Source organism: Pteropus alecto, unplaced genomic scaffold (genome assembly GCF_000325575.1).
Source record: "Pteropus alecto unplaced genomic scaffold, ASM32557v1 scaffold42, whole genome shotgun sequence".
Classification (NCBI taxonomy): domain Eukaryota; kingdom Metazoa; phylum Chordata; class Mammalia; order Chiroptera; family Pteropodidae; genus Pteropus; species Pteropus alecto.
Window position 1 is genome coordinate 11,566,806 of NW_006434825.1, and position 20,665 is coordinate 11,587,470.

General features: G+C 56.0%; 2 protein-coding genes across 4 annotated transcripts; one reads left to right on the forward strand and one right to left on the reverse strand.

The window, feature by feature from the left end:
• Positions 1 to 352: 352 nt before the first annotated feature.
• Positions 353 to 9,668, reverse strand: LOC107195519. The gene is made up of 3 exons (XM_015587666.2): positions 9,586 to 9,668; positions 1,882 to 2,142; positions 353 to 860 (listed from the first exon to the last, which is right to left on the reverse strand). The coding sequence occupies exons 2-3, from the start codon at positions 2,139 to 2,141 to the stop codon at positions 482 to 484; spliced, it is 639 nt and encodes a 212-aa protein (XP_015443152.1). The 5' UTR covers position 2,142; positions 9,586 to 9,668; the 3' UTR covers positions 353 to 481.
• Positions 2,027 to 17,945, forward strand: RIPOR1 (RHO family interacting cell polarization regulator 1). 3 transcript variants are annotated; one of them, XM_025045309.1, is made up of 23 exons: positions 2,027 to 2,141; positions 9,585 to 9,711; positions 9,829 to 9,981; positions 10,151 to 10,229; positions 10,959 to 10,982; positions 11,078 to 11,131; positions 11,284 to 11,436; positions 11,535 to 11,598; positions 11,694 to 11,737; positions 11,815 to 11,940; positions 12,363 to 12,511; positions 12,585 to 12,714; positions 12,799 to 14,367; positions 14,446 to 14,567; positions 14,793 to 14,860; positions 15,410 to 15,567; positions 15,819 to 15,954; positions 16,079 to 16,240; positions 16,506 to 16,664; positions 16,811 to 17,007; positions 17,098 to 17,181; positions 17,298 to 17,388; positions 17,530 to 17,945. In XM_025045309.1, the coding sequence occupies exons 2-23, from the start codon at positions 9,608 to 9,610 to the stop codon at positions 17,625 to 17,627; spliced, it is 3,924 nt and encodes a 1,307-aa protein (XP_024901077.1). In that variant the 5' UTR covers positions 2,027 to 2,141; positions 9,585 to 9,607; the 3' UTR covers positions 17,628 to 17,945. The 3 variants fall into 3 exon arrangements, with proteins under 3 accessions (XP_024901077.1, XP_024901078.1, XP_024901079.1); XM_025045310.1 differs by lacking the exons at positions 2,027 to 2,141; positions 14,793 to 14,860 and adding an exon at positions 8,735 to 8,753 and having other exon boundaries at positions 15,435 to 15,567; XM_025045311.1 differs by lacking the exons at positions 2,027 to 2,141; positions 14,793 to 14,860 and adding an exon at positions 8,735 to 8,753 and having other exon boundaries at positions 14,449 to 14,567; positions 15,435 to 15,567.
• The last annotated feature ends 2,720 nt before the right edge of the window (positions 17,946 to 20,665 follow it).

Here is a 20,665-nt window from a genome sequence, read left to right on the forward strand (position 1 = left end):
GACTAATCGACTATGACGGGCAAGGAAATCATCCATTAAAAATGGGAATTTTCTGGAAGTGGAATTCCAGAATCCCAGACTGAGAAATAATTCCTCGGACAGTGCCTTGGTACACCACCACAATCAGCCTGCCTCATCAGAGCCCTGAGCAATGGCACAGGGACAGCTCTATGCTACTGCCAGCCCAAGGACCAGCCCCGAGTGCTCGGTGGGCGTTTGGCAAATGAATTAATAAACAACAGAGTACTAGTAGTGGGAGGTGAGGGGTGGGGAGGGAATGAATTTGAAACATATTAAGGAGGTGGAATCAACAGGACTAGGAGGCTGAAGGAAGGTGGGGGTGAAGAGGGGATGTCAAGAGTTCATGTATTTGCTCATTCAAACTCACTCATTCAACAAATATTTCATGAACTCCCACTATGAGCCAGGGACAGTGATGACAAGGACTTCCATGGCCCTTGCCCCCACAGAGCTTAGAGACTCACAGTGTGGTAGGTTTAGACACATGAGCATACACGGGCATACATGCTGCCTGGTGGTGATGAGTGACATGAAGGCTTGAGTCCACAGAACGTGATGACAATAACAAGGAGAGGCTGTCTTCAGAGGTGGTCAGAGGATGCCTTGCTGAGAAGGTGACTTTAGAGGTGGGCAGGGACCAACGGGTGCCAGTTTCGAGAGCTCTGGTGAGGCCCAGGCTCTGGCTGAGGTAGGAGCCTAGGGGGACTGCGATGCTTTGCAGAGGTGAGGACCAAGGAAGATGAGTCCCTCTGGAGAAGGTCATAAGATCTAGTGGGTCATCCGGGGGCTCTGGGCACACAGGAAGGCTTGGGATGGTCCGCAGTGGATGGATGGAAGCCCTGAAACGGGATGATATATTACAATGGGGAAAAGAAAGAGAAGAACCCAGTCCCTGGAAGCAATCCCCAGGCTCAAGGACTACAGAGTGCTGCCAAGGGAGGCTAAGAAAGGGGGCTGAAGAGGTGGGAGAGCTGGGAGGGAGTGAGGTGTATGTCTGCTAAGAACTGGTGAGGGAGAAGATATCAGTGCCCTGAGGGCCTCTGTGCCTCCTGCCGCCCTGACAGATTGGTTGTCAAGACCAACCCTCAGGAGTATATTCAGGAACCTCTTAAAGTCCTTCAAACCATGTATGTCTGTGGTATGTGTTACCTCTAAAGGCAGAGGACTACAGAAGTGAAGCCTGAAGGGTCGGGGTGGGAGGGCAGAGCATTCAGGGTTGGGGAGGGCCAGTGGTGTCTTATAGATGGGAGGGGTGGGGGAGTGGAGCTGGCCGTTTGACGCCATCGTGGGGTCAGCTCTCAGCTCCACCTCAACCCACCCTAGGGGAGACTCAGTGCTCCAGACCCTCACTGGAAAGGACTGGGCTCTGGCCCCCTTGGCCAACATGTGCCCCAAGCCCAGGTAACTCACCCAGGCTCAGAGAGTAAGACCTGACCCTCCAGAAGTCGTACCCAATTAGTGGTAACTGCATAGCCCGGCTAAAAGCGCAGACGGTGGCAGGAAGGGCAGCCTGCCCCCGCAGCAGAGAAACTGAGGCTGGGCTGAGAGGCAGTGTCTGGACCCAGAAGGGGTTCAAAGGCTAGGATTCTGGCCTCCCTGTTCCCCTCCCGGAAGCTGGCGCTGATCCCTTCCTCCAGCCCACCCAACCCAGCAGTGGACACTCCAGGACCGATTTTAGGCAGTCACAGGTCTCTAGGGGCTATGGAATCTGAGGAGGGTACGGGCAAGCCGGGCTCTCCCGCGGACCCGGTTTTGGGGTCTGCATGGGAAGGAATAGGACTGCCTTGGCGAGAGGTTCCCTAAAAGCCGCCCTGTTTCTGGCCCTCCCGCCGCCCTCGCGTCCTCCAGGGTCCCGCCTACCCACAAGCTGGTGGAATCCGCGGGTCACCCGCTGCCCCGTTACTCGAGAGGGCGGAGCAAGCCGTGGGCCCTTCCACGGGTGCCAGAGCTGCGGGAGTGCGGGGGGTGGGGCCCAGCGGCGGAGGGAGGAGCGGGTCGGCGGGGTGCAGGGAGGGGCGGCCGCCGGCGGTGGCGACAGCGGCAGCTGCGGCGCGACTGACCAGGCCGGGCACCGACGAGCGCACAGAGAGCGCGAGGTCCGCGTAGCCCAGCGCAGCCATGTAAGTGTCCGGGGTCCGCAGGCCGGGCGAGGGGCTGGAGCGGCGATTCTGGTGCCTCCTTCGCCAGCACCGCCCCGTAGATCCCAAATTTGCTGCCCCAGCTGCGGCCCTGTCCCACATAACCCCATCCCCGGGACCTGGGCCGCACGATGTCGTTCCCCACCTTCCCCTGGGCGCGGAGGACGCATCTTGGCCCCACAAAAGCCGCCGCCTCCAGCCCTGCCGCGCCCGGCACTGCCTCCTTCCCTCCCACAGCAAGGCCCAGGCGGCCGGTGCCCCGGGGCTCTGGAGTGGGCCAGGCCTGAGGGCGGGCCCTTGGCACTAGCCTGGGCCCTGGCACGATTGCTCTCCCGGAGCCCCCTCTGCCTTCCTCGCAGGGAAAGCTGAACTGGGAATGGGAAGGGGGTGACGAGTGGTTCAAGCTGTCCTCCGGGATGAGCTAATCCTCCCGGCCCCACCGACCGGCCTAAGCCGCTTTGGGGCTTTGGGGCCCGGCTCAGCCGGAGCCTGGCCTGGGGTCCGGCTTTTCGCCCAAACCTGGCTTAGCTGAAGTCGGAGACGATCGCCCCAGCGTGGTGGGGAACACACCTTGTCCTGGAAGTGGGAGTCTGGTGTAGGGTCTTTGCAAACAGCTAAGCTTGGGCACCCTACAGAACTGATTTGAGGAAGGGGCTACTGGGCAGGGCTAAATCCCACCTCAGCACTCTCTGTCCTCCTCTCCCCAGTGAGGCCTGAGTCCACCTCTGGGACTGACCCTTTTCAGCCAGTTCTACTTGGTTGCTCCTAATGCATGTCCAGGCTGGCTGGCTGAGCACCTACTGTGTGCAGTCTAATATAATAATAACCGTGCCCTGGGCCTCCCCTAGGCCTGCAGTGATCAGCAGGGGCATAGCTTTCTTAGGAATGTTATATCAATCTGGCAGATGCAGAAACAGGCACGGGGAGGTTAATAGTCTCAAGGTCACACAGCTGGTTTGGGGAGAGGTGGGAATTAGACCCAGCTCTGAACTCTTGCTACTGCACTATCCACCTCTGTGGCATGGAGGGGAGTGGGTGGGGGAGATGAGAATCCAAGTGAGGTACAAAATACTCCAGCAAGACTGTGAGCCCTAGCTTAGCTCACACTTCAACCCTTGCTCAAGAGTCCTGGGTCCTCTGGTCCAACAGCCAGAGAGAAGTCCTGGCCTTGAGTAGGGGTGGAGGGAACACGCAGGGCTCCAGGCTGGGTCCTCCCTGGGTGGAAAAGCAGACGGGAAGGGTGCGGCTGAGTCAGGGCAACCCCTTGCTGCGGCTGGGACTCACACTCCTACCAGGCCTGGCCTAGGGGAGGCCACTAGGCCTCCAGCACAGGGCTGGTCTGGGAATGTGACCAGCTGACTAGGGAGGGGGCCGGCAGGAAGTGAGGCCACCCTGCTGCCTCCGCCTGGTTCCGGGGTGGGGGGTCCCAGACAGGGCCCGCCTCCCTCCCTGCTCCAGCAGCTGCAGCATGAAGTCAGCAGCCAGGTTTGGGGCAGTTGCCATGGAGACAGGGAAAGGCTCAGGAGGGACCCCATTTTCTCTTGCAACCCCTCCTTACCCCAGTTATTTTTAGCATCTGTTAACTGAAGTGGGGCTGCCCCACAGGATGGGGCTGGGCCAGGGACGCCCAGCAAGGAGACCACTGAGCTGGGCAGTGTAAGTGGCAGGACCTCCTGCCTCACATATGTGAGGCATGTAGAGGGTTTTGGGGGCTGCAGGATCTGCAGCCATGCAGGTGGCCAGAGTTCTACTGCTGCTGCCCCAACCTGGGAGTTCTACAGGCCCTATCACCTTTGTGACCTTTCGCACATTCAGAACAGTCTTCAGTAAGTCTGGAGAGTCCTCTGGCTCTAATCAGCCAGTCCCTGGTTCAGGTGGATCCTCTTCCACAGTTCAAGGGGTTCAATTATTTCCCTCCTCCACAGCAGGGTAGATCCTACCTATCTACCTCCTGAAATGGTCACTCAGATGGGTATTATGGTCATTTGGGAAAAGTGGACCAACAGTTATACATCCTGTGGGACTAGGGGGTTGGTGGTAGCAAAGCCCTAGTCAGAGAAAGAAAATTGATGGGACAGTCAGCCTAATCTGAATCCAGCCCACCCACTCAGTTCCAGAATCCCATCATGCCCCATACCAAGGGAGCGGAACCCCACTCACTGATATAATCAGAAAGTAAGGAAGGGACCGGGAAACTTATAGGTGGGGTAGGGGAGATAGATCAACCAGACTTGAAATCTACCCCTCCAACAGCTCAAGATCTGCTGTTTCTCTGTCTAGGCAGCCAGTTCATGCAGCTCTGCCCCCGACTCATACTCAGCTACCCCCTTTTTCATCACCCTGGTGCAGGCCCAGAGGGTACAGCAGTGAGCCAAACAGACAACACCAACCCCCAGAGTTTACAGTCTGGTTGGAAGGCAGACACTAAAGGAGAACTAACAACCTAGTTATGTGGTCTCAAGGATCAGAGGGAGGAAGCTATGAGATGCCTAAAAGGGGGAACCAACCCCAGGCAGGCTTCCTGGAGGAAGAAGTCACAGGGTAAGACTTGAAAAAGGAGAGTGAGCTGGTCAGGGTGAGAGTAGTATGAAGAGGTTATAGGAGAAATGGAGGCTGCTGCTCAGATGCTGAAGAACCTTGCAGGTATTGAGCGAGGGTCTCAAGTAGCTGGAACAGAAAGACCATGGGGGGAGCAGGGGACTATGAAAGAAGGATGGTTGAAGGTATATGAGGGAAGAGACAGAGTCTTGTGGGTCACATTAGAGAGTCTAGACTTTATCTTTTGGGCAGGGTATTTACCCATGGGTGTTTTGCAAGAGTCAGCATAAAGGGACGTTAAAGATTTAGTGTCCTAGGGTCAGACCACCTGGCTTTGAATCCTGGCCCTGTCATTTGCCAGCTGTGTAAATTTGGGTAGATTAATAATTGTTAATAACAGCAGTTAATATTAGTCATGTACTTACAGTGAGATAGTGTGTCCACCCCAGCTTTCCTACTCCACAATTTTCCCTTCCCCAAACACTTTCTTTAGAGGGGAATATCTCATTTCATGCCCCCAACAACTCTGTGAGATAGTTGTTGTTATTTTTAGTATTATTCTCATTTAACAGATAGGTATCTGTTAAAGCCCAAAAAGGTGAATGTTTTGCCCAAGGTCACACAGCCAGTTAGCATCAGGTTTCTCATCTGTGAAATGGGGCTAATAGGACTTACCCGATAAGGCTGTTGCCAGAATTAAATGTTTGTTAATTAAGCACAGAGTGTGGCCTATAGAAAGCACTCGATAAAGCAGAGTTTTTGGCATGGTCAGGTGACTGGAATTTTAAGAGCAATGTTGCTATTGAATAAAGAATGGATTAATGTGGGTTAGTGTAGAGACAGAGTCCATTAGGAAGCTGCAGTAGGGTTTTAGGTGATAATTGGTGACAGTTTGGACCTGAATTCTAGCCATGGGGCTAGAGGAGAGGGGGGCAGGATCCAGAGGTGGCAGGAGTCGGTGGGTGAGTGGATGTGGAGGGTAACAGAGACTGAGGCATCCAAGATGACTCCTAGTTTATCTCGAAGAACTGGGTAAGTAGATGGTGGGGCTGTCATGGAGAGGTTTAGACTGGGGAGGGTCAAGTTTGAGGAGGAAATTGGTGAATACAGTTTGAGGACTTCAAACTCAGTACATCCCTAATAGACCACTCTGTATTGTCATTCAGCTTCTGGGGAGGCAACAGGCAGGCAGTTGGACATACAGGCCTGATACTCAGAAAAGCAATTTGGGCACAGAAGAGATAAGGAAGTTGGGGACAACTTTAAATGACACTGAACTGTGGGAGATGTACATAGCCCAAGGGTGGGAAGAATGAGGCCCACTCGGGAATAGGGAGAAAGACAGATTCTCTGATGGAAAATAAGATGTGTAGCCAGACAGATTGGAAAACTAGGGGCGTGTGGCCTCTTGAAATTCAAGGGAAGGAAGGGCTCAAGGAAGAGGAAGAGAGCCACAAAGTGAAAAGCTTTACTGAGATCAAGCAGGATAAGAACTAAACATTGGACACTGGATTCTGCAACAGGGAGGCACTGGTGACCTCGTCCAGCCCAGTCAGGGGAGTGGTGGGTGTGGAAGGCGGTCCAGAATGGAAAGAGAAGTGGGTGGGTGTGGAGAGGAAAAGGAGGTAGGCATCTCTTCCAGAAAGTTGGTTCTGGAAGAGCCAAATGGGGTGAGAGGTGGGGTCGCTAGAAGGAGACACAGGGTCCACAGAGGGGGCATTTCTTTTTGTAGTTATTTATTTAAAGTCAACTTTATATTGAAATATAATATACATACAGAAAGGGTACATGTCCTCAGTGGTATAGCTTGATACAATTATACAAGGGAACACACTCATATAGGATCAGGAAATAGAACCCAGATTAGGAATTAGAACATTACCAGCACCCTGGAAGACCCCTTGTGCCTGCTTCCAGTCGCTATTCCCCAGGGTAACTACTATTCTGACTTCTATCGCCATAGATGTGTTTTGCCTGTTTTTGAACTTTGTATCAACGGACTCATACATATGTCCTCTTTTGCAGTCCTGCTTCTTTCACTCAACATCATGTCTTTAAGATTCATCCATATTGCTGCGTGTAGTAGTTTTATGTTGTAAAGCATTCCATTATCAACTGACGGGCATCTGGGCAGTTTCCATTTTTTTATGAGGGAGTGACTCAAGCTTGTTTGAGGCTTGTGGAGAAAGTCTAAAATACTCATCTTCTGTGAGAAGGGAGAGAGATGACTAGGGCCTCACATGAGGATTTCCCCAGTGGGAAAAAAGACACTGGCTGAGATTGAGAATTGCTGTGTTGCTCCACCTCAGCTACTGGGCCAAGACCTCTGGCAGCTCCTGCCAGCCTGTGTGCAGGTGCAGAAAAGGCAGAGAGTTGAGTTGCCCAGGGCTGGTTTCTGCCAGGGAGGAGAGAAAGGCAGAGTGCTGGGAATATTAGCAGCAGGCGAGTGACAAGGGTCGTGGCTAGATCCAGGCTGGGGAGAGTGATGTGCAGGGAAGGTAGGGAAGAGAAGGTAGGAGGGAGCTGGCAGAGAAAAAGGAAGCAGAGGCAGATTGTGAGTTCTGTGCAGGGTGGTGTCTGTGCAATTCTGGGCTGTATCTCCAGTGACTGGCACATGCTTGGCACAGGGTTGTCACTCAGTGAATAGTTGAATAAATAATCTGAATGCCCAAGAGGTCTCAGGTAGAAGGCAGGTGAGATGGGAGTGATAGAGAAAGCCTGAAGATTGTGATCAATGTGGTTGTGATTTAGGAAGGGGGCATGCCAGAGCAGGTGATAAGGCTGGGGTGTTCCCATGGGGGAATAGCTGAAGGATGCAGATAGGCCAGTACAAGGCAGGCAATTCACCTAATGCATAGTTGCCTGTGTGGAGTGCATAGCACCCAATTTTCAAGGAGAGGATAGCATTTCTCAAACTGGGGTCCTTGGACATCTGGCATCTAAACTATAGGGGTTTGTTGGAAATGCAGAACTCTGGGCCCACCCCAGCCTCCTGGGGAGAAAGTAAGCCCCGTTCACTGAAACTGAACATCAAGGAACAGGAATGATTATGGGGTGGGAGCACTCAGCCCCTCTGAGGGCATGGTGGCCTCTATCCTGGCTGGAGGTGGACAAGGGATTTTCAAGGAAGAGATACGTGTGCAGGAAGGGGCTGACTGACACCAAGGAGATTCAGCCGACGTGAGCAGGGGACCAAAAGGATGGGCCTCCGCCCTAGGACACAGCTTCTGCTGGAGAGGAGGCCCTGGCTGGGCAGTAGGTCCTCTTTCCTGGGGCTTGGGGGGAAGGTGGAGTACGGAGACTGAGCACCCCCTCAGTAGGTGTGGGAGTGAGTATGGTGCATGGAGTTTGTTGGACTCTACATCCAGTTCCTTCTCTGGGCAGCAACACATAATATGGGGTTGATCCGAACTCACACTTACAGGCCCTTTCTCTTCTCAGCCTCCCACATCCCTCATGCTTAGCACCTGACTCTATGTCCTCCATTGGCATAGTCCCTCCACTCAGCACCGAAGCCCTTCCTTCCACTCTCTCAGCCCCTACTCTCTAGCCTTCACACTCAGAACCCCAACTCTCAGCCCTCTGTGTTCAGCCCTCTCTCAGCACCCCTCAACAGCCACTCTGTGAGCCCCCTATGCTAACTGCATCCAATCCAGCACCCACTCATTCAGTATCCTCATTCTATTTATCTATCCTTCCATATTCGCCGCTGTGCTCAACTCCCTTTAGCCGCACTCCCGACCCCAGCCAAGAAGATACCCGTCAGTTCCATTCCGGAGGGGAATCCCCAGTCGCCCGTCCCAGAGGCCGAGCAAGCCGAGGCCCCGTTGCCCCCCTGATCCAGCCAGTCCCGCCCCATCCCGGCGGTCTGAGTCAGGCGGCAGGAACTGGGCGGGGGGCGGCGCCAGGAGGAGCTGAAGCCCGAACCAGAGTCGCCAGGAGCGAGCGCAGAGCCCAGCCAGCCCGGCACCGAGTGGCCCTGGGCAGGCGGGGACACGGGGGGCAAGCGCGGGGTGGGGGGCTGTCCCGGACCTACCATGAACTCCAAGAAGAAAGGTAGGACCCGGTCTGGAGCTGCGAAGGCTCCGTGGCTGGCTCCAGGGGGTGCGGGCCGGATTCTGGGGGCCAAGGGAGCGTGTTTCGCCGGAGCAGGGTGGGAGTCTGCAGAGAATCCCTTCCCGCCAAGGGCCCGGGCGAAGGCGTCTGTCTGTGACTCAGTTTCCAGGTCCGAGTCGCAGGAAAGTGGAGGGGGCGGGGCACTTCTCGGCACTGCCCCCCACTCTGGGAATCCCCCAGCTCTGGGCGCCAGGAGGGCTCTGGCGTCCGGGCTCTTGGGAGCCAGTGGAGGGTGAAGGGGAGCAGCTTACCCAGGGCGGGTAGGTCGCCGGAGCCAAACCCGCGCTGACCGGGCCTGTCGGGCAGCTCCGCTGGGCTCAAAGCCCGCACCCCGCCCCTCCAGGTGACCTCCAGCGGCCTCGCAGGGAGCCGGCGCCGAGCTCCAGGTCCACTTTGGGGGGAGGTTAGGGGTAGGGCTGGGCAGCCCGCCCCGCCCCCGGTAAACAGGCGCTTCCGCACATTCTTCGCGCGCCCCGCCCCTTTCCTGCCCCTTCCCAGCCGGGGGAGGGTCCCCGCGCGATCCCCCCTTCCTGCCCCGTGCCGCAGGCGGGGCCTGCACCTCTGCAGGAAGTGGGGGCCGAGCTGAGGCCACGCAGAGTCCGAGGCCGAGTCGCCCGCGGCCGCCCTGTCATTAGCGCCGGGGCCGGCCGGCGGGGTTGTCGGACTCAGAATCAGGTCGTGTCCGGCAAGACTAAGATACTGAAGCCGGGCCGCGGGGAGGGGTCTTCAAAGGCCGGACTGGCGCTGGACACCCACCCTCGCCACCCCCAGGGAGCCCCGCGCGGACTCATTCCATGATGTCCCTCTCGGTGCGGCCACAGCGCCGCCTGCTCAGCGCCCGGGTCAATAGGAGCCAGTCCTTCGCAGGCGTCCTCGGCAGCCACGAGCGGGGGCCCAGGTACGCAGAAGAGGGGGCCTGATGGGGTCAGGAGAGTCTGACCAGGTTGGAGCTGGGGTGCAGTGAGGGTTTGGGGGACTCTTTCTTGCCCCTTTCTGAGTGTAGCCTCTTCTTCAGGAGTTTCCCGGCCTTCAGTCCCACGGGACCCCCACGGAAGCCCCCAGCACTCTCTCGAGTGTCCAGGATGTTTTCCGTGGCGCACCCGGCCCCCAAGGTCCCGCAGCCTGAGCGGCTGGACCTGGTGTACGCTGCGCTGAAGCGGGGCCTGACGTAAGCAATTCCCTCCCAATGCCTCGTCCCAGGATCCCTCCCGGCGGCCCCATCCCCTTTCTGCTAGTGGGAACTTTCCCCGCTTCACACACTCTTCCCCACTGCCTGAACCATGGGCAGATGGAGGTTGTAGAGGTAAGCTAATTCTTGTTGTCACCTCTTTCCCCAGGGCCTATTTGGAAGTGCACCAGCAGGAGCAGGAGAAACTCCAGGGGCAGATAAGGGAATCCAAGAGGAATTCCCGCCTGGTGAGTGAAGGGTTGGCAAGGATGCCCTGGACTAATGCTCTTTGCTCTTGTGGTATGGAGGACTCCGCAGGGCCACCCCTGGATGACATCGGGGCTGTTTTCTTGAGTGACTTAGTCCAGGTGTGACTAGAAAATAGGAGTAACTAGAAAGAAGGTATCAGGAAAGGCAGGGGAGTTTTCTATCCCCATATTCCGCAGGCTGTACACACTCTCTATCTGGAACCCAATGCCTGCCCATGGGAGCTTCCAGTAGGGTAGGTAGGACCACCCCCAGACGTGAACAAGGAGAGATTATGTTGTAGTGGTATTGAGGGAGAGCTGTGGTTCTTCCTGGGGAACAGCTCAGGGTTTCCGAGAGGAGAAAACACTTCAGCTGGGTCTTAAGGACAAATAAGAGTTCCCTGGTAAAGGGAACCATGCATGAGGAGGCACAGAACTCTCTTCTTAAGGGTTGCAGGAGAGGAAGTGGGCCAGGGAAGGGACCTTGGGGAAGAGGTAGGGGAAGGGTACTGGAGGGGTCTTGGGGACCAGATCCATGTCACAGCACCCACCAAAGATCAGGCATTTGGAAAAGTGGGTCAGTCCCTGCTTTGGCTGGAGTGGCTGTGGACTGTGGTATGAGGGGAAGGAGGCCATAAAGGAGAGGAGCTAGATGGGTTTGGGTGGGCAAATGCTCTGCTGGAATACTTTCCATACCTCCTAAGCCCTCCCTCTCATCTCCCCCTGCAGGGCTTCCTGTATGACTTGGACAAGGTGAGTGTATACAGAATGGTGTTGGAAGAGGTTGGCTCATAGGGAGGGTAAAGGGCCCTAACCCTCAGGCCTCTCCTGATCCACCTCTCCCCCAGCAAGTCAAGTCCATTGAACGTTTCCTGCGACGGCTGGAGTTCCATGCTAGCAAGGTACATATGCAGCATGCATGTGTGCATGTGGTGTGGGGTGGGGAATTGGATATCTTAGGGAGATGCAGTGATGCTAGGCCCTGGGTGAGCGACCCCAATAGTGAGTCACAACCTCCCCCCGCTCCCGACTGTCACCCTACTCACTTGCCCAGATTGACGAGCTGTATGAGGCCTACTGTGTCCAGCGGCGACTTCGGGATGGTGCCTACAACATGGTCCGTGCCTACAGTACTGGGTCTCCAGGGAGCCGCGAGGCTAGGGACAGCCTGGCTGAGGCCACTCGGGGGCATCGAGAGTACACGGAGGTGAGGGATGGGTGCCCATGAGGCAGAGGCAAAGGGTATGGCAGAGCTGCTGAGAGGGGACTAGTTGACCCTCTCCTATCTCTGCTCATCCCTCCCAGAGCATGTGTCTGCTGGAGAGTGAGCTGGAGGCACAGCTGGGCGAATTCCATCTCCGGATGAAAGGTACTGAGTAGTGGGGGCAGACTGGTGTTGAGAGGGAAGTGTGTGCCTGAGACCCCTCCCTTAACATGGCTCATCTCCTTCTCCCCTTCTCCTAGGGCTGGCTGGCTTCGCCCGGCTGTGTGTGGGAGATCAGTATGAGGTATGAGGCTGTACAGGGAAGGGATGGGATGGCAGGGACGCAACACCAAGAGCTGCCTCATCCTGCCTGTTCCCTAGATCTGCATGAAATATGGGCGTCAGCGCTGGAAACTGCGGGGCCGCATTGAGGGTAGTGGAAAGCAGGTGTGGGACAGTGAGGAAACCATCTTTCTTCCTCTGCTCACGGAATTCCTGTCCATCAAGGTGATGTCTCTGCCCGGGACCACGGGACACGTGATCCTGTGACTCCATGACCCTGTGAACCCCTTATGACCCTGAGACCTTACCACTATGACCCTGCCTGGTTCCATGGCCCTGTGAATGTATGACCCCATGACCTTATGACCTTATGACTATTTGACCCCTTGAACTTCCAAGTCTGTGACCCTCATGACCTCAATGACTCTACAAACTCAAACCTCTGTGATCCCCATGTTCCCAGAGTGCTTCAAGCCTCCATGGCCCCATTAGCCCAAGAACTCCAATCCCTGCAACCTCCTCATGACCCCATGACCATCAAGTAACCTCTATGCAAATTCAGACCTCTGATTTCCCACAATCTCATGACTCCTATACCTTTATGACCCCGATACCCTTATGACCCCACGATGCATTCTTGGCTATAGGTGACAGAACTGAAGGGCCTGGCCAACCATGTGGTTGTGGGCAGTGTCTCCTGTGAGACCAAGGACCTGTTCGCTGCCCTGCCCCAGGTTGTGGCTGTGGACATCAATGACCTTGGCACCATCAAGCTCAGCCTGGAAGTCACATGGAGGTTGTTGGGGCTCAGGGGCTGGGAACAGGTCTAGGGGCCTATGGCACCTGCTAACTGCCTCTTCCCTCCCCAGCCCCTTTGACAAGGATGACCAGCCCTCAGGTGCTTCTACTGTCAACAAGGCATCCACAGTCACCAAGCGCTTTTCCACCTATAGCCAGAGCCCACCAGACACGCCCTCACTTCGGGAGCAGGCCTTCTATGTGAGTCACAACCCAGACTCAGGCCCAGCCATCCCTTAGAGACTCCCTGGGGACAGTCTTGAAATTCCCTTTCCTCTCTCCCAGAATATGCTGAGACGGCAGGAGGAGCTGGAGAATGGGACGGCATGGTCCCTGTCATCCGAATCTTCAGATGATTCATCCAGCCCACAGCTCTCAGGCACTGCCCGCCACTCTTCAGCCCCTAGGCCCCTGGTGCAGCAGCCTGAGCCTCTGCCCATCCAAATTGCCTTCCATAGGCCTGAGACTCCCACCTCTGGGCCAATGGATGAGGAGGGGGCCAAGGCCCCAAACCTGGCCAATGGGCATGCCCCCTACAGCCGGACTCTGAGCCATATCAGTGAAGCCAGTGTGGATGCTGCCTTGGCTGAGGCTTCAGTAGAGGCTGAGGGCCTAGAAAGCCAGGGACCTAGCCTGCCTACACACCCAAATCCCACCCATGGGGAGCACCCTGGTCCTGTCCTTCCTGCCCTGGACCCTGGCCATTGTGCCACAAGCTTCACTCTCAATACAACAGGCCCTGCCCATACATCTCCAGACCTCACACTATCTGTACATCTAGACTCGCTTCACAAGGCCACAGACTCTAGCTCTCCTGAACTGCCAGGCCCCACCAACACCACTACAAGCTCCACCTGTAGTGCCATAAGCATTACCAGCAATGCTCCAAGCCTCACTCACACTATCACAAGCTCTACTCACAAGCCCAAGCTCTCTATCCTCACTGCTACAGGCCCTACCCCTAGTGCCATGGGACCAGGCCAGACCACCACGAGTCCCACCCACAAGCCAATGCTTTCTACCCTCACTACTGCAGGTCCTACTCCTGACACTACAAGCCCAGTCCAGATCACCACAAGCCCGAGCCACACTGTCTCAAATCTAACAAGTACTGTCACAGGCCCCGTGCTCTCTACCTTCACTACTACAGGCCCTACTACCCCAAGTGCCACTGGCCCAGCCCAACCCACCAAAAGCCCCACCCGTACCACCACAAAATCCACCTATACTACTGCAAGCCCCACCCATACTACCACAAGCCCCACCCACACTACTCCAAGCTCTACTCACAAAGCCAGGATGTCAATTCACACCACCACAAGTCCTACCCCCAATGCTAAGAGCCCAGTCCAGACCACCAGGAGCCCCACCCAACCTGTCACAAGCCCCACCCTTATAAGTGTAAGCCCTTCCACTTCTCTAGACCTTGCCATGCTCCCCAGCAACTCTACACACACAGACCCCACCCTCCTAGGCACTAACCCCCTAACCTGTAGCCACTCAGCTTCCACACCCTGCACTCAGGCAGACCCCATGGTCCCAAGCACTTCTTACCCAAGTCCTGCCTGTACCAGTTGGGAACCCATCACAAGCCCTTCCCCAGACCCCCCCGAACCCATCCTTCAGAGCCCAAGCCCCACTCCTTCACCGCTAACCTGTATGCCCCAGCATTCAGACCTTAGCCTGGCCATGGCTGCCCAGGCCCCGGTTGCAGGGGCAGCTGGAGGGGCTGGAGACAGGAGACTGGAAGAGGCACTAGGGGCCCTAATGGCTGCCCTAGATGATTATCGTGGCCAGTTTCCTGAGCTGCAGGGCCTGGAGCAGGAGGTGACCCGGCTGGAGAGTCTGCTTATGGTAAGGATGGCTGGGCTGGGCTGTGGCAGCACAGGGAAGGCAGCCAGGCCGTGCCTCTGACTCCCTTCACAACCCCAGCAGAAACAAGGTCTGACTCGTAGCCGGGCCTCCAGTCTTAGCATCACTGTGGAGCATGCCCTGGAAAGTTTCAGCTTCCTCAACGAGGATGAAGATGAAGACAATGATGGTCCTGGGGACAGGTGAGCTGGGCTAGGTGAGGGGGAAGAAGTGAAGAGAGTGCCAGGTGGAGGAGTAAGGCGAGAAAGGGTAACAGGTAAGGTAGGACCAGGTGGAACATGAGAGCAGCAAGACTGAAAGTGGACAGGAGGGGTAGATTTGCTGGTGGGTGCATCGGTGTTCACCTCTCCCGTTTGCTCCTCATGTGTCCTTGTTGCCCATGTTTCCAACCCCATCTCCATCCCCAGTGCTTCTGACCACCCTCCTCCTCCTCGTTCCTGCAATGTCTGCTTTCCTTGCCCGTCTCCAGCAGCTGGTGAGCCTCTAGCTCCCCCTCTCTCCCTTGACCTCACCTTGGACCTACCCGATGAACGAGGCCTTTCATGGCCTCCCCATGTACCCTGGGCCCCCCAGCAACAACCCCTTTTGCCTCAACCCTGGCAGTCCCAGAGAGCCCGGCCCCTCAGCTCTCTGTCCCAGAGCTGCCTTTGCCAATTCCCAGATGAGGGTCATGCCCAGCCTCTCTTTCCTCTGCTGCTGCCCAGCTTACAGTCCTGTGCCCTGCGCCCCTTGGGCCACAACCCCTATGCACAATGGCGTAGACCATCCCACTTGCAACCCTACTCCCGTCCATCCCAGCTTTGGCAGCCCCAGAAGTCCCAGCAGTCCTAGCTGAAGGTGGCATAGGGGAGACGGACTCTGGAGACCCCTGCTCCTATCTGCTGGTCCCAGCCCTTCCTCTTTTTGGAAGTCTTCTGTGAACTTACCCATTGTCTGTTGTCAGTGCATCATCTGTTCATCTCTTCTGGGATGGGGGGAACTTAATAAAAATACACTGGTGACCAGATGGTGATGTGTGCTACAGGTGGTCAACCCCGTTTTTCTCTCAGGCCCCCAAGCAGCCCGGTGCCTGGGGCTGAGGACACCCTCGACTCACCCGTTGCCCGCCCCCTCAGCACAGAGTGTCCAGCTCTAGACACTGCCTTGGTCCAGCATCTGTACCACTGCAGCCGCCTCCTGCTGGTGAGGCTAGTGGTATTCCTCCCACCCTCTTCTTATGATCCCTTACCCTAGGGAGCCCTCCACAACCCCTGAGTTCCATTCTTACGCTAAGTCCCAGGCCCCTGGCATCTGGCTCTTACTGAATGGAACATCTCCCATACTCTGGCTCCCCCCAAACTCTCCTAATGCATGCTGGACTTGTAGTATCTGGGCTCCACCCTCCTCAAGCTCTACCTTGAGGTCCGAGCTACTTGGCTACCCCTGTTCTCCAGAAACTGGGCATATTTGGGCCCTTGCGCTGTCAGGAGGCATGGGCCCTGGAGCGGCTGCTGCGGGAGGCTCGAGTGCTCGAGGCAGTATGCGAGCTTAGCAGGCGATGGGAAATCCCTGCTACCTCTGCCCAGGAAGGTAAAGGCCCTGTGGGCTCTAGCTGGGTATCTGCCCTGGGTGTCTTTCTTTGCCCTACCCCATCTATATCTGTCTGCCCACCTGCCTGCTCTGTTGCTGATGGTTTCGTGTACCCTCCTCACAGTGGTGCAGTTCTCGGCCTCTCAGCCCGGCTTCCTGACCTTCTGGGACCAGTGCACAGAGGGACTCAGCCCCTTCATCTGCCCCGTGGAACGGGTGCTCCTCACCTTCTGCAATCAGTACGGTGCCCGTCTCTCCCTGCGCCAGCCAGGCTTAGCCGAGGCTGGTGAGTGGGCTGCCTACCTGCCCCACCCCCGCCTTCCTTCCTCAGAGCCACAGTAATGGGACCTCAAGGAAAGCTAGGTCTGCCCCCACAGACATGCTGAGTTGAGCACTGGTAATAGCAAAGATTTGTGCCTTGGTGCAAGAGGATCCAGATGGGTAGGGTTTGGATAGGAAGCCCCTGGACCTGAGCCTGGGGTGAGAGCACTCTTCCCTCTAAGGGCCTGGGTTCATCCAAACCTTGAGGCCTGTGGCACTGCCTTTCACAGTGTGTGTCAAGTTTTTGGAGGATGCCCTGGGGCAGAAGTTGCCCAGGAGGCCCCAGCCAGGCCCTGGAGAACAGCTCACTGTCTTCCAGTTCTGGAGTTACATGGAAACCTTGGACAGCCCCTCTATGGATGCCTATGTGACTGAGACTGCTGAGGAGGGTAAGGCAGTGGCCCTGATCACAAAGTGACTTGACCTTATTGAGTGAGTCTTAATGTGTGGATGAGGACATGAGTGTACAGGAGATCCCAACCCAGGAAGCTCCTTGACCTGCTACCTTGTTCCAAGCCGCCCTTCTTTCTTTCAGTGTTACTGGTGCGGAATCTGAACTCAGATGACCAGGCTGTTGTGCTCAAGGCTCTGAGATTAGCACCTGAGGGGAGACTGCGAAGGGATGGGCTTCGGGCCCTTAGCTCCCTGCTTGTCCATGGCAACAACAAGGTCATGGCTGCTGTCAGCACCCAGCTGCGGAGCCTGTCACTGGGCCCTGCTTTCCGGGAAAGGGTGAGAGTTGGGCACGGCTCCCTTGAAGGCAAAGGCTAGGATCCCAAGTTCCCAGTGTCTGGCTAAGTCTGCCCTCCTAACCTTACCCAGGCCCTACTGTGCTTCCTGGAGCAACTTGAGGACGAGGATGTGCAGATGAGAGTGGCTGGCTGCCTTGCCCTGGGCTGCATCAAGGTGACACCTGCCAACCCACTTACCCTTTTTCTCACCTCCTGGCTCCCCCAGCCCTGGGCCCTGAGCTTTTTCCACCTGCTCCACTCGGGCTACCTCAATGCTTTTTCCTTTGATAGGCCCCTGAGGGCATTGAGCCCCTGGTGTACTTGTGCCAAACGGACACAGAAGTCGTGAGGGAAGCTGCTCGGCAAAGCCTGCAACAGTGTGGTGAGGCTGGGAGATGGGAGATATGGGTCAAGTAGAGTTCTGGGACATTTTGGCTGATGGGAGTAGGGGTGAGATGGCATAAAGGGCGGGAGGGCCATGGGGGACTAGGGCCACTCCTGATCCTATCCTTACCCACTACAGGAGAAGAGGGACAGTCTGCCCATCGACGGCTAGAGGAGTCACTGGATGCCCTGCCCCGAATCTTCGGGCCTGGCAGCATGGCCAGCACAGCATTCTAAACTTCCTACCCACCATTCCCAGTGCCCCTTCTCCCCCACTTTCAGGGCTCACCAGGCACTGGCAGGGAGGGTGAGGGCTGGCTCCAGACACCCCTCCCCTACAGATTCCTATCAATTAAAATCTAATATATTCTTCTGTTGCCCGTGGGGTTGGTAGAGTCAGTGCCTGCAGTTAAGTGCCTCCCAGCCTCAGCACACTTGCCACAAATCAGTGTCCCGGGCCTGGCCATCCTGCCTCTGCCCCACCACATCCCTTTGTTTTGTATTTTATTTACAGAGTTTTACAGAAAATAAAAAAAGCAAAATGCCTTTCCTACATGGCCTGGCCTGGTGCACTCCTGACCCTCTGGCTCCAACACCCTGTGGCCCTTCCTGAAACTAGTGTGTCTACACATCAACTGTGACAATGGCATGTGCTTTTGCCCTGAAAATCCAGGTGAAAGAGAGCCCTGAGGTTGGAAATGGGCTTGGAGAAGAGGGCAGAGGAAAAGGGTGGTGGGATGTTGCTGAGGTGGCTCAGTCTGCAGGCCAGGCTTGCCCTGGGCCTGGAAGCTAGAGGCCCAGGCTGGAGCCACACCATATAGTTGGCCAAGAGAAGGCTCAAAGGATGCCAGTCCTGGGAATGGCTCCCTAGCAGCTAACTCCCTGCTGCCAGGAGAGAAAGAGGAAGAAGCAGAAGGAAAAAAAAAAAAAGAGGTGTGGTGGTGGCTGGAGCTTCTGGCCACTAGGGGGCAGGAGAACTCTGTCAGAATGCCAGGCTCTTAGGTCTTCCCCCTCAGTCTTGGCAGCTTCTTACCAGTGGGGCTGAGTCCACCGGGAGCCTTGAGTGCTGGGTAGTAAGAGAGATCCTTGCAGAAGGGAAGAGCTAAGAGCCTGAGAGGCACAGACAGGAGACCCGGATGGTTGCCCTGTGACCCTAAATAGCACGTTCCTCCTCTTTCCTAGCCATCTCTCTGTAATACCAAACCTGACAACCCTGCAGCCCCCCACTGACAGCTATCCTGTTCTGCTTTGGGAAGCAGGCTCCAGGGAGAGGGTTCACCTCCCCCCAGAGCTGTCCCACATGTGAGAGTGTTAACCTTAGAAGGCTAAGAGTTTTATAGGAGGAACTTGAGGTGGGGTGGATATCAGGATGGCAGGCCTATTCTAAGGAGGGCCTGAGGGAGGCCCACACCCAGGGAGAAACAGGCCCTCTACCCTTGCCCTCTCCCTCCAGAGCTTCATTATCCAGGGACAAGGGAGAAGGACATAGGCAAGGCCTTCCCCACTCGGAGCCCACATGTGGTGTCCCAGTTCCTGTGGTGGTAACACAGCCAAGTGTGTATGCCTGCACTCAGGAAGAACCAATGAGGTACCAACAGGCCCCCCTGGGAGTGGGGTGACCCAGATCCCCAGGGAGCCCTGCCCCCCAGTGTTTTAGAGCTATGTATGAAGAGGTTTGGCTGGGCCCTTAACCACCTGCTGGGGAAGCCATGCCGAGCAGAAGAAAAAAGAAAACAACAAAAAAACGGCAACAGGAAAGAGCACAGGAAACACCTGTGTGTGGATGCAGGTGGCTTATTCCAGAAAGGTGGGGGTGGGGCGGGCAGACAGCCCTCAGCATGTTGGCACAGTTTTGTGTTCCCTCTGTAACTGAAGGGTGTAAAGGGAGACATGGTGTGCAGTTCAGCTTTTCAGCTTTTTGGGTAGTAGGCTGGGGCAGCAGAGGGTGGAGAAAGAAAACAAGTGTAGAGACCCAGCCAGCACGCAAAGCTGGCCGCAGCTTGGGCCTGCCTCAAGAGTCCCTATAGGAGGGTTCCAGTCCCAGAACCAGCCCTAGGAGCCCTTGGGGCCCCACAAGAGGCCCACTGGTAGGACAGGACTGTCCACTTGCATCCAAAGAGTAACTTATGTGGTGGAGAAAAAAGGAAGTAAACACTGGCTGACCAGGTCCTGGGGAAGTGCAGACAGGGGTGACTGGGCCAGCACGAGCTCACAGCTCAATCTACAGGAGAGGATGGCCTGGGCAAGAAATGTAGGATGGAAAAATATCATCCTAGTTAGGGGTCAGCTAGGACTGTCCATGAAAATGTGAGTGGCCCTACGTTCCTATTCTCCAATGCTGGAAGGGATAGGGCCCCCAACTTTCTGTCTTCTATAAGTAAGGTCCTGGGGCCACAGCCTAGTATTGAGCCCTAGGCAAGGGTGGGTGTGAGGGTTAGGGTGGGCACTGTGAGCACAGCCAGGTACAGGTCTGTCAAGGCCAAGACAAAGAGCCTTAATCTTTTGCCACATCAAGTCTACCTAGCTCAGAACAGTGTGGATCAACTACTAAATGGCCACTCAACCCCTCTCCATCAGTGACTTGAAGTCAGGGTAGATGGCTTCCTATACTCAGGCCCATGCCCAGCTCTGTGAGATGGTAAAGGACAGGGAGAGTCCTTGTCTTCCCTCTTGTACACTCTCCCCTCCCCCAACACATGCACAGCCTCACAGGTGCCTCCCACAAGTCTTCCCACAGGGCAAAGTTGCTCCCAGCACTCCTCCCCACTTCCTACCCTGCCATCACACAGGTTCAAGGAGGCACTCATTCCTAAGGAGCCTGTTTCTCCAGGTGATGATACCATCAGGAGTCAAAGGCAACCAGTCAGGGAAAGCCTGTACCCAGCTGTCCTGCATAACCTGTGTAAGCTTCTGTGAGGGGACAGAAGGAAGTGGGCCTTCAAAGCCTCTGACACCCTGAGGAGCACCCTATCAATCAAGTCCATCAACACCACACCCATGCCTTGGCCATCATCTTTGGGGCTCTTCCCAGAAGGAAACTGATAAGCGCAGACTGCAAAAAACGGACCAGGCTGTGGTAGTCCAGGATCTGATTTATTGTGTGGGTGGTCATTGAAGGCTCCCCTTACTCCCTTTCCTCTTGCCCTCTTTCAACCTTACCTTTCCTCCTGTCTCTCACTCTTCTTCCTCATGTATTCAAAGCTGTAGAGAACCAAAAAAAGAAGAAAGAAAAAAAAGGCATGTTTGTAAAGGCAAAGAAGCAGATGGGTTGGCAC